At 38.7% G+C, this 13,187-nt stretch overlaps 1 protein-coding gene across 2 annotated transcripts in view; it reads left to right on the top strand.

Moving 5' to 3' along the window:
- LOC127679379 (solute carrier organic anion transporter family member 1A6-like) overlaps positions 1–13,187 on the top strand; it is a 54,073-nt gene that overhangs the window by 31,551 nt on the left and 9,335 nt on the right. For both annotated transcript variants that reach the window (XM_052175208.1, XM_052175209.1), the window contains 4 exons: positions 72–293; positions 1,117–1,281; positions 2,486–2,681; positions 4,583–4,748. In XM_052175208.1, the coding sequence (XP_052031168.1) occupies positions 72–293; positions 1,117–1,281; positions 2,486–2,681; positions 4,583–4,748 (749 nt within the window). The remainder of the gene's footprint in view (positions 1–71; positions 294–1,116; positions 1,282–2,485; positions 2,682–4,582; positions 4,749–13,187) is intronic.

Below are 13,187 nucleotides of genomic sequence, written 5' to 3'. Positions count from 1 at the left end.
GATGTATAATAACTTTCTATAGTTTATACAGGAATGATGTAAGCTAATGCTATATCTCTATTTCTTTACAGATGACCTGACCATAACTCCCACTGATATACGCTGGGTTGGTGCTTGGTGGATTGGCTTTTTGGTCTGTGCAGGAGTGAATTTCCTGGCCAGCATCCCCTTTTTCTTCTTTCCAAAAACACTTCCAAAGGAAGGATTACAGGATAATGTGGATGGAAATGAAAATGCCAGAGAGGAGAAGCACACAGCAAAGGCCAAGGAGGAAAAAAGGGGATTCCCTAAAGGCAAACAGGAAATCTTTAAACTCAGTTTGGTTTAGATGGGTCTGTGGTTAGTGAGCCCTTGTCATTTGTGTAGAGTTGAGATAGTTTGTCACTAATTGTACCTACTCAAATATGATAAACTTCTTCCAGAGTTACCATTTGAAAATAACTGATCTGATAGGGAAATTGAGTTACTTTAGTTTAGACCTTATGAAAAATTGAAGTCAATATGCACAATCAATGAACAAATATATTTTTCCATCTCTGTGAAAATCTTATTTTACAGAAAATATTGGTCTCAGTAAAAATAAAATACAAATAGCCAGAAATTCAAGCTAAAGTTAAAGATTTAAAAAAAAATCTATTTAATAAGAAAATGTAAATTTAGCCATGAGCATTCTTGAAGTCAAGGCTGACAGAGAAAACATTATAGGTGACATTCTGTATTTGAATGTGTGTGATAGATTACAGGACAATTGTTCCCTTAGAACAGACTGTTTTACAACAAGCAGGAATGTTGTAAAGCAAAGGTACAGAGTGGAGATGCTTCTGCGAGAAGCTAAGGTGGGACAGTAGAGTGTTCAACATTGTGCATTCTTAACTCTATGTCATAGTTGTATGTGTGTTCAGACCTGTGCAGTGTTCTCAAGCGATCAGGGTTAGTCTTAAAGTGTATGGTTGGAAGATGGGAGGGGACAATGCTTTACCTATCAAATGAGGGTAAGAGTGTGTCGTATGCCTGGGTTTCTGTGTTGTTCTGGTTTCTGTGAGAAAATTGTAGAGGAGCACTGGACACAAAATGCAAGGATAAGTTGACTTGATGGATTTTGTATTCTTGTTTCAGATTTCTTTCTTTTCATGAAGAGCCTCTCCTGCAACCCTATTTACATGCTTTGCATCCTTACTAGTGTGCTTCAGATAAATGGATTTGCCAGTATTTTTACTTTCAAGCCTAAATACCTGGAGCATCATTATGGAACATCCACTGCAAATGCGATCTTCCTCATTGGTATGTAGTTTCATTCTTCCCTTGATAGCACTTCCCCTTCCAGAAGAACATGCTTAAATAGCATCCCAAGGACATGATAAACAGTAACATAACATGACTAGTAGATCACTATGTAATTAAAATCTCTTAGGATATTCTTATAAATTTCCTTTTTTCAACATCCAGGGAAATTAAGACACGACTGGGAAACAAATAGTCCAGAAATATCCTCTAGCTCCCTCTCTAATTTGAATGGTAATCATCAGAATTATGGAAGTCTTGGGAGGCAGCTTATGTCAATCGATTTTCAAACAGGGAATATGCTAATTCAAAGAGGAATACAGAGTTAGCTCACTGGTATTCTTAATCTCCTTCCTACATTTCAGTTCTGGGCTTCAGTTCTGCATGTTGCTTCTAATTCAGTAGCTTGGTGATCTGAAGAGAGTGTGCAGCAACTCTCTGATTTTCTTCTTAATACACTAAACCTACTTTACACCCAAAAACTGGCTGTCACAGGCTACTAGCATCCACATTATCCTGGGTTCTCTGAAAGTCCAGGTCCCAGTTCTCATCCTCAGATGTATAAAATTGAATGCAGTGGTACGGAGCTGCAAAGGATGGTTAAATTCTTCCAAATTTGTGGCTGGGGTTGTACAAGTGCAACTTAGCTAGGAATTTCTCTTTCCTCTCTTTTTTCTCTTTTTTCCTCTTTGATTTTTGGCTGTGAAAGAGAGTCAGGATGAAGAATAATGGACAATATACATTACACAAAATGCTCTACCACGCACATGGCAGCAACCCTCAGAATCACCTAGAGCTGAATCTGAATCAAATTCACAATAAACAGAGTGGAAAGAAATACACAAAATATTTAATATATTCATTTAATATGTATGTATGTATGTATGTATGTATGTATGTATGTATGTATGTATGTGTGTGTGTTATGCTTATAAAGTCTTTATAACTTTCTGCAAATGAGTAAATAAATGCTAATAGTCTTTTAAAAGTAACTTTATAGGGCCATTGGGAAACCTCTTTTTATGTAATTTGTGAAGGAATAGGAATTATGATCACTGTATATCATAACTAAATATCATAACTAAATAGCTTTTATTTCCCTTTTTGTACTAAATAGTTTCTTAAGTAAGGTGTATTAGACAAACTAATAACATATTTATTTTTCTCCCATATTTTATAAATACTATTTTACTTGCACTTATAGGTCTTCATACCTCACTTCCAGTATGTGTTGGATGTTTAATTAGTGGTTTCATTATGAAGAAGTTCAAGATTACTCTCAAGAAAGCTGCATTCATAGCATATTTCCTATTCATGTCTGAGTGCCTTCTATCTCTCTGTAACTTTATGCTAAGCTGTGATAGCATTCCAGTTGCTGGCTTAACTACCTCTTATGAAGGGTATGTTGTTTCCTTATGAATTTCATAATAGTTTTACAAGTGCTAGTCCATTTTCTTCATAAGTTATATATGACCAGGTGACATTTTTTTACAACTTAAGGGTAATAATCCTAGGTTATCTTGTGGCTTCCTTCCACCCATTAATCCTACACCAGCCCATACAGGTTATATGCTTATTAAAGATATATGAGGATCACCATTGACTAAGTTTGTGATTCTGTATTTATATGTAGTTGCCATGGTGAGTTTCTAGTGTGCTTTAAAGTGTGATAGCAAAAAATAACCTAGGTTTTGTAGATTAAAATTTACATATATTTATTCTACCATAAACAGATAGTTGTAAAAGGGGACTGTACAGTCTGTAATCCTGCATAAGTCTCTACAATAGACTCAAATTTAGCATAATGAATCTAATACTTGCTAAGTCTATATATATATGCACACACACATATGACACTGGTGTGCTTATATATCATGCACTCTGTAGTCTTAGATTTTTATATTTCAAGTGTTGCCTGTCCATATTTTGTATTAGCCTGGGAAATTGAAAACCTAGTTTAGGACACAGTTATATAATAACCAATTTGTTAAAATGAAATAAAGGATACACTTGGAGATTCCCTTGGAAGGGCTGAGAGGGCAATGCAGTTGTCAAATGCTTGCAGGGCATGCAGGAAGTCCTGAGTTCACAGGCCCTGAACACATGTAAAGCTTGACATGGCTGGCTATTTGTAATAGTAGCACTCCCACTGTGAGCTGAATAGCCTAGGCAGAAAAGCACTCAAAGTTTCTGGACCTGCTATTCTGGCATTTTCAGCAGTGAACAGCATGGGGCTCTGTCTCTAATAAGATAGAAGGTTATATTCTGACCTCCACATACATGCTGTTGTACATGTATATTCACAAGTGCTCAGTCACACACATACAGACACAAACACATGCATACGCAAACACATGAGAGAAATATAGATTAAAAGTAAAATTTGTTTAAAAATCCTTAAGAATTGAAAGATATGAATAATTTCAAATGTAAAATCATAACTAATATTAGATTTGAATCTCTTTTTAATATAAGTATCTTTCCATTCATGTTGTAAATGTGGAGACTGATATTCAGGGGTCATTATTGAGTTTACAAAAAATGGCTTCAGCATCACCAATTAGAACTGTTCATATAGAGCCCATCTCCAGTCGTGCTAACTTCACACTATTTGAGGGACAGGATTTGAATTCAGCCCCTAGACATCTACCTTATTGTCTTTCAATCCTATTGTGAGTGCTGGGCACTTTCTGTCTCTGAAGATCGTGCCTGTTTAGTCAAACTCCTCTGTTTTGGAGGCAGAATGCAGTGTCTAATAAATGAAAATTGTAGATTTTGTTCAAGATAGCCCTCTTTCACTATTTCCCATCATGCACATCAATGAGAGATAAGCCCTCTACATTTTAGCTCTAATAGCACAGTACTTTCCCATGGAGTAGGCACTTAAGGTTTGTTTCTGAAGTAACTGAAAAAAGAAGTTGTGGGACCAGTAGAGAAGATAACTTGTGGGCCAAATCCTAGTACAGATGCTGCACATTGATATTTGTAGTATTCCTGTTTCTGTTCTGGGGGGAGAAAATGAAATTCTCTCTCTCTCTCTCTCTCTCTCTCTCTCTCTCTCTTCTCTCTCTCTCTCTCTCTCTCTCTCTCTCTCTCTCTCTCTCTCTCTCTCTCTCTCTCTTCTCCTCCTCCTCCTCCTCCTCCTCCTCCTCCTCCTTCCCTCTCTCCATGCCTTCCTTCCTCTATCCCCTCCCCCCCCTCTGTTTTGTGCATCCAAGCACACACATGCTAGGATGAAGGGGAGAAAATAAAGTGCTGTGTGGGTTTTCTGTATCTGTGACTTTATTTTAAATAATTTCAGAATTCAGCAGTCTTTTGATATGGAGAATAAGTTTCTTGCTGACTGCAACACAAGGTGTAGCTGCTTAACAAAAACATGGGATCCAGTGTGTGGGGACAATGGCATAGCATACATGTCACCTTGCCTTGCAGGCTGTAAAAAGTCTGTTGGAACAGGAATCAACATGGTAAGAACCCTTTCAGTGTTTGGGCTGATGTTTGTGGACTGCATCAACATGTATTATGAACTAAGCCAAAATTTACCAAAAAATTAGTTATGCTTAAAATAGATTAAATAAATTAATATATTTTATGAACAACTCAATTTACTTTGTATACATACAAATGACATTAAAACTCTTAGATGTTATAGAAAACCTTGACAGTATGAGCATTATTTTGTAATTGCAAAGCATAGAGATGATTAGTCAAAAAAATGTGGTGATTGGTTTGGAGAGATAGGTCAGCTGTAAAGAGCACTTGCTGTTCTTCCAGGAGACATGTTTAGTTCCCAGTTCCCATGTGAGGTAGCTCACAACTCCAGCTTCAGGCTATCTGTCACTCTCTTCTGCCTTTTTCAGATACCCACATGTACCTGTTTAAATTATTCAGGACAGAATTTTCCCTTTGTTGTGACAGGGTCTCCTGACTCTCAGGGTGGTCTCAGAATTGCTGTGTAGTTGAGGTTGACAGAAAACTTTTTTCTTTATTTATTTTTTAGATTAAAAAATATTTAATTTTTAATTTTTTAATTTTTTATTCAATATATTTTTTATTTACATTTCAAATGATTTCCCCTTTACTGGCTCCCCATGTAACCGCCAGCAGCTACATGTGAACCAGGTTACCTGTTGAGAGAATCTTGGGGTACAGGGACAGAGACAAAAGGGATTTGAGTCAAGGCGGGAATTCCGGTCAAGACTGGTTTTAATAAATTTAAGACAGGTTATATAGACATTTGGGGGATCGGCCAACCCCCCAGAAGTCGGTAGCTTCAAAGGCGGTGCTGTGAATCCTCTGGCTCCAGGTCTCAGCGGGTCGTCTGCCTTCAGCCTGGTGGCTCAGGTAAACGCCGGCTTGGGGGCGGTGTCGATAGCCGAGGTGTGGAGCCTTATTGTTCACAGAACAAAGGCCGGAGGTAGCCATAGGAAGAGTTGGGTGCCGGCTAGCCAACTTAGTTGCAGGGGCGGGGAGGAGACATCCCCACTCACCGAAAGTCCCATAAGCCCTCTTCCCTCCCCCTGTTCTCCCATCCACCCCTTCCCACTTCCCTGTTCTGGTATTGCTCTATACTGCTGCACTGAACCATTCCAGAACCAGGGGCCACTCCTCCATTCTTCTTAGACATCATTTGATATGTGGATTATGTCTTGGGTATTCCAAGCTTCTAGGCTAATATCCTCTTATCAGTGAGTGCATACAATTAGTGTTCTTTTGAGACTGGGTTACCTCACTTAGGATGATGTTCTCCAGCTCCATCCATTTGTCTAAGAATTTTATGAATTCATTGTTTCTAATGGCTGAATAGTACTCCATTGTGTATATATACCACCTCTTTTGTATTCATTCCTCTTTTGAGGGACATCTGGGTTCTTTCCAGATTCTGGCTATTATAAATAGAGCTGCTATGAACATAGTGGAGCATATATCCTTATTACATGCTGGGGAATCCTCTGGTTATATACCCAGGAGTGGTATAGCAGGGTCCTCTGGAAGTGACGTGCCCAATTTTCTGAGGAACCGCCAGACTGATTTCCAGAGTGGTTGAACCAATTTGCTACCCCACCAGCAGTGGAGGAGTGTTCCTCTTTCTCTACATCCTTGCCAACACCTGCTGTCTCCTGAGTTTTTAACCTTACCATTCTGACTGGTATGAGGTGAAATCTCAGGGTTGTTTTGATTTGCATTTTCCTAATGACTAAAGATGTTGAACTTTTTAAAATATGCTTCTCAGCCATCCAAAGTTCTTCAGGTGAAAATTCTTTGTTTAGCTTTGAACTCCATTTTTTAATAGGGTTATTTGGTTTTCTGGGGTCTAACTCCTTGAGTTGTTTGTATATATTGGATATTAGCCCTCTGTCAGATGTAGGATTGGTGGAGATCTTTTCCCAATTTGTTGGTTGCCGATTTGTCCTTTTGATGGTGTCCTTTACCTTATAGAATCTTTGTAATTTTATGAGGTCCCATTTGTCAATTCTTGATCTTAGACCATATGCTATTGGTATTCTGTTCAGGAACATTCCCCCTGTACCGATGTCCTCAAGGGTCTTCCCCAGTTTCTTTTCTATTAGTTTCAGTGTGTCCGGCTTTATGTGGAGGTCCTTGATCCACTTGGAGTTGAGCTTAGTACAAGAAGATAACGATGGATCAATTCGCATTCTTCTGCATGCTGACCTCCAGTTGAACCAGCACCATGTGTTGAAAAGGCTATCTTTTTTTCCACTGGATGTTTTCAGCTCCTTTGTCGAAGATCAAGTGGCCATAGGTGTGTGGGTTCATTTCTGGATCTTCAATCCTATTCCATTGATCCGCCTGCCTGTCACTGTACCAATACCATGCAGTTTTTTAAACACTATTTCTCTGTAGTATTGCTTGAGGTCAGGGATGCTGATTTCCCTGGAAGTTCTTTTGTTGTTGAGAATAGTTTTGTCTATCCTGCTTGGTTTTTTTTTTTTTTTTTTTTTTTTTTTTTTTTTTGTTATTCCAGATTAATTTGAGAATTGCTCTTTCTAACTCTATGAAGAACTGAGTTGGGATTTTGATCGGTATTGCATTGATTCTGTAGACTGCTTTTGGCAAAATGGCCATTTTAGCTATACTAATCCTGTCAATCCACGAGCATGACAGATTTTTCCATTTTCTGAGGTCTTCAATTTCCTTCTTCAGAGACTTGAAGTTCTTGTCATACAGATCTTTCACTTGTTTGGTCAGAGTCACACCAAGGTACTTTATATTGTTTGTGGCTATTGTGAAGGGTGTCATTTCCCTAATTTCTTTCTCCTCCTGCTTTTCCTTTGAGTATAGGAAAGCTACTGATTTGCTTGAGTTGATTTTATATCCTGTCACTTTGCTGAAGTTGTTTATCAACTGTAAAAGTTCTCTGGTGGCGTTTTATGGGTCACTGAAATAGACTATCATATCATCTGCAAATAGTGATAGTTTGATTTCTTCCTTTCCAATTTGTATGCCTTTGACCTCCTTATGTTGTCTAATTGCCCTAGCTTGTACCTCAAGTACAATATTGAAAAGATATGGAGAGAGGGGGCAGCCTTCTCTAGTCCCTGATTTTAGTGGGATTGCTTCAAGTTTCTCTCCATTTAATTTGATGTTGGCTACCAGTTGGCTGTATATTGCTTTTACTTTGTTTAGGTATGGGCCTTGAATTCCTGTCATTTCCAAGTCTTTAAGCATGAAAGGATGCTGAATTTTGTCAAATGCTTTTTCAGCACCCAATGAAATGACCATGAGGTTTTTTCTTTGAATTTGTTTATGTAGTGGATTGCATTGATGGATTTTTATATATTGAACCATCCCTGCATCCCTGGGATGAAACTTACTTGATCATGGTGAATTATTGTTTTTGTTGTGTTCTTGGATTTGGTTAGCAAGAATTTTATTGAGTATTTCTGCATCAATGTTCATAAGGGAAATTGGTCTGAAGTTCTCTTGCTTTGTGTGGTTTTGGTATCAGCGTAATTGTGGCTTTGTAGAAGGAGTTGGGTAGTGTCCCTTCTGTTTCTATTTTGTGGAATAGTTTGAAGAGTATTGGTTTTAGGTCTTTGAAGGTCTGATAGAGTTCTGCACTGAAACCATCTGGTCCTGTGCTTTTTTTTTTTTTTTTTTTTTTTTGGTTGGAAGACTTTCTATGACACTTTCTATATCTTTAGGGGTTATGTGAATATTTAGATGATCTATTTGATCCTAATTTAATTTTGGTATTTGGAATCTGTCTAGGAAATAGTCCATTTCCTCCAGATTCTCCAGTTGTGTTGAGTATAGGCTTTTGTAGTAGGATCTGATGATTTTTTGAATTTCCTCAGTTTCTGTTGTTATATCCCCCTTTTCCTTCCCAATTTTGTTAATTTGGATATGTTCTCTGTGCCCTTTGGTCAGTCTGGCTAGGGGTTTATCTATCTTGTTGATTTTGTCAAACAATCAGCTCCTGGTTTTGTTGATTCTTTGAATGTTTCATTTTGTTTCCACTTGATTGATTTCAGCCCTGAGTTTGATGATTTCCTGTCTTCTATTCCTCCTGGGTGAATTAGCTTCTTTTTGTTCCAGAGATTTCACCAGTGCTGTTAAGCTGCTAGTATATACTCTCTCCTGTTTCTTTTTGGAGGCACTCAGGGCTATGAGTTTTCCTCTTAGCACTGCTTTCATTGTGTCCCATAGATTTGGGTATGTTGTGCCTTCATTTTCATTAAATTCTAAAAAGTCTTTGATTTCTTTCTTTATTTCTTCTTTGGCCAAAATATCATTGGGTAGTGTATTGTTAAGCCTCCATGTGTATGTGGGCTTTCTGTTGTTTTTGTTGCTATTGAAGACCACTCTTACTCCATAGTGATCTGATAGGAGGCATGAGATTAATTTGATCTTCTTATATTTGTTGAGGTCTGTCTTGTGACCAATTATATGGTCGATTTTGGAGAAGGTACCATGAGGTGCTGAGAAAAAGGTATATTCTTTTGTTTTAGGATGAAGTGTTCTATAAATATCTGTTAAATCCAATTGGTACAAAGCTTCAATTAGTTTTACTGTGTCCCTGTTTAGTTTCTGTGTTCCTGATCAGTCCATTGAGGAGAGTGGAGTGTTGAAGTCACCCACAGTTATTGTGTTAGGTGCAATGTGTGCTTTGAGCTTTAGTAAAGTTTCTTTTATGAATTTGGGTGCCCTTGAATTTGGAGCATAGATGTTCAGAATTTAGAGTTCTTGGTGGATTTTTCATTTGACCAGCAAGAGTGTCCTTCCATGTCTCTTTTGATGACTTTAGGTTGAAAGTCAATTTTACTGATATTTGAATGTCTACTCTGGCTTGTTTCTTGCGACCATTTGCTTGTAAAATGGTCTTCCAGCCTTTTACTCTAAGGTAGTGTTTGTCTTTGACACTGAGGTGTGTTTCCTATATGCAGTAAAATGTAGGGTCCTGTTTCCTTATCTAGTCTGTTAGTCTATGTCTTTTTTATTGGGGAATTGAGTCTATTGAGGTTAAGAGCTATTAAGGAATAGTGATTATTACTTCCTGTCATTTTTGATGTTATTTTCATATTTGAGTGGTTATCCTCTTTTGGGGTTGATGAAAGAAGGTTACTATCTTGCTTTTTCCAGGGTGCAGTTTCCCTCCTTGTATTGGATTTTTCTCCTGTTATTCTTTGTAGGGCTTGGTTTGTGGAAAGATATTATATAAATTTGGTTTTGTCATGGAATATCTTGGCTTCTCCATCTATGGTGATTGAGAGTTTTGCTGGGTATAGTAGTCTTGGCTGACATTTGTGTTCTCTTAGAGTCTGCATCAGATCTGCCCAGGATCTTCTAGCTTTCATGGTCTCTGGTGAGAAGTCTGGTGTGATTCTGATAGGTCTTCCTTTATATGCTACTTGGCCTTTTTCTCTTACTGCTTTTAATATTCTTTCTTTGTTTAGTACATTTGGGGTTTTGATTATTATGTGATGGGAAGTATTTCTGTTCTGGTCCAGTCTGTTTGGAGTTCTGTGGGCTTCTTGTATATTCATGGGCATCTCTCTCTTTAGGTTAGGGAGTTTTCTTCCATAATTTTATTGAAGATGTTTGCTGGCCCTTTAAGTTGTAAATCTTCACTCTCATCTATACCTATAATCCTTAGGTTTGGTCTTCTCATTGTGTCCTGGATTTCCTGGATGTTTTGGGTTACAAGCTTTTTGCATTTTGCATTTTCTTTGACTGTTGAGTCAATGGTTTCTATGGTATCTTTGGCATCTGAGATTCTTTCTTCCATCTCTCGTATTCTGTTGTTGATAGTTGCATCTATGGCCCCTGATTTCTTCCCAAGGTTTTTTATCTCCCTTTGTGATTTCTTAGTTGTTTCTACTTTTGTTTTTAGATCCGGGATGGTTTTGCTCAGTTCCTTCATTTGTTTGTGTTTTCCTTTAATTCTTTAAGATATTTTTGTGTTTCCTCTTTCATGACTTCTGCCTGTTGACTCAATTTCTTCTGCATTTCTTTAAGTGATTTTTGTATTTCCTCTTTACTGACTTCCATCTGTTGACCCATATTCTCCTCAATTTCTTTAAGTGATTTTTGTGTTTCCATTGTAAGGGCTTCTAACTTATTCATGTTCCCCTGCATTTCTTTAAGAGATTTATTTATGTCCTTTTTTGTTGTTGTTGTTCCTCTAGCAGCATCATGACCAGTGATTTTAAATCCAAATCTTGTTTTTCTGTTGTGTTTGGGTATCCAGGACTTGCTGTTGTTGGAGAATTGGGTTCAGATGCTGCCATATTGCCTAGATTTCTGTTAGTAATGTTTCTACATTTGCCTTTTGCCATCTCTGGCATTTGTCTTGTTGTCACTGACTAGTGTTTGAACATTCTGTGAGCCTGTAAGGCTATTTCAGCACCTCTGGATGACTGCGTTCCCCCTGACACAGCTTGCTGATATGCTGCCCTCCTCTTGGGTGCTGTTGGAGCCCTAGTGTGACTTGCCCCAAGTTGTGTCTGTGAACCTGGTGTTGCCAGTTTGCTCCTTCAGGGGGTAATGATGGCGGATGCTGTGGGGACCTTTTCCGAGTGCTGATCCCTTTGCATGGCAAAAGATCCCCCAACTGGGTTGGTACACAAACAGCCCGCCAAGCTGCCCAGGCCCTGAATCCAGATAAAAGCTGACAGGCTTAGGCCCGAGTGATGTTCTCCTCGGGCTATGTCTGCTAAAGGGTTCTGTCAGGTTGCCAAGATGCAGCCCTGCAAGTGCTGGGCAGTCTGCAGGGTAAATGACCCCCGACTGGGTTGGAGCACTGAAGGCCCACCGAGCTGCCCAGGGCCTGGGTGCAGGCAAAAGCCTGCCAGGCTTAGACCCAAGCGATGTTAGCCTCGAGCTATGTCTGCTAGCTGGCTTTGTCTGTTAGATCTCTCTGGCATCTGGTAGCCAAGATGGTGGGGCACGCCCCTGCAAGTGCTGGGCAGTCTGTAGGTCAAATGACCTTCTGGCTGGGTTGGCACACAGATGGCCCACCAAGCTGCCCAGGGCCTGGGTGCAGGTAGAAGCCTGACAGGTTTAGACCCAAGCGATGTTAGCCTCAGACTGTCTGCATACCTGGAGCTTTCAGATCTCTCTGGCATCTGGCAGCCAAGATGGCAGAGCACCTCTCGTAACTGGCTGGCAGGAGGCAGAGCAACAGAAAATTTTTCATATCATGAGCCTTTTGTCAACTACTTTATTATTATTGATTGATTAATTTAGCTGTTGTGTTCATATGTGTGTAGTATGCAGGAGTCTGTGCATATGGAGGCCAGAAAGTAACCTCAGCTGTTGACTTTCAGGACCACGCACTTTGTGCTTCTGAGACAGGATCTCACTAGTCTGGAATTTTCTAGTTCTGTTAGGCTGCCTAATAAGTGAGCCCCAGAGTGTCACCTGTTCCCACCTTCAGATCCAGTGTTGCAAGCACATCCTCTTACATGCATTGTTCCCATGTGTGCTGGGATGAGAACTGAGGTCCTCATGCTTATACAGGATCTTACTGATTGTCCCATCTCCCCCAACCTCATCATGACAGTTTAGGATGATAAAGAGTCACAAGGTTTCCTTGATGTCAACATTTGTTTGGTAACCAAAATGAAATATAATGTGTGACTCTTAATCATACCTGCAAATAGAACAACGACCATTGGCTTTATTTTTTAAATAAACTTTTTCTTGGCAACATGACTTTGCTTGTTAGCAAGCAGCTAATTATTCCACTAGTATTCTGAAATACATTTTGTTTTAGCACTTAGTACTAGTGTCAAAATAACGCAAAGACATATTTATTTACTTTAAAAAAATGTCAGATATTGATGACATATTCCTTTAATCCCAGCACTTTGAAAGCTGAGGCAGGAGGATCTCAGAGTTTGAGCCTGGTCTACAGAGTGAGTTCTAGGACAGCCAAGGAAGACTACACAGAAAAATCCTGTTACAAAAAAATCAGAAAAAAATTGTGCAGACTATAAAGTTGTCTCAGTGAGTAAAGGCATTTGCCATTGAGCTATACAACCAGAATTATATACTGGGACCCATGTTGTATAAGAAGAGACGTGTATATATCTTATAACTTATTCTATGACTTCTATTTTTATCCCAGGGTAAACACATATCCGTACATAGATACTCACATGTATATGCATGCACAGACACACACACACACACACACACTCACACACACACATCTACAAGAAAACACAACCAACCAAATAAATATGAAAATACGAAGTGTGCATTAGGGATAATTGATTGAATTTTTGTAGATTTATTCCATGTATTTCTAAAATAAATAATATCTAAAATACTTTACTTTTATATATATGTATGTATATGTATATATATTTACTAAGGTATTTATTTACTTTACATTCTGATTGCAGGTTCCCCACTGCTCTCAGTGTCCCCCTCTTACC

The sequence above is a fragment of the Apodemus sylvaticus genome, chromosome 2 (assembly GCF_947179515.1).
Source record: "Apodemus sylvaticus chromosome 2, mApoSyl1.1, whole genome shotgun sequence".
In the NCBI taxonomy this organism is placed as follows: Eukaryota; Metazoa; Chordata; class Mammalia; order Rodentia; family Muridae; genus Apodemus; species Apodemus sylvaticus.
This window is presented reverse-complemented; position numbering and strand designations above follow the sequence as displayed.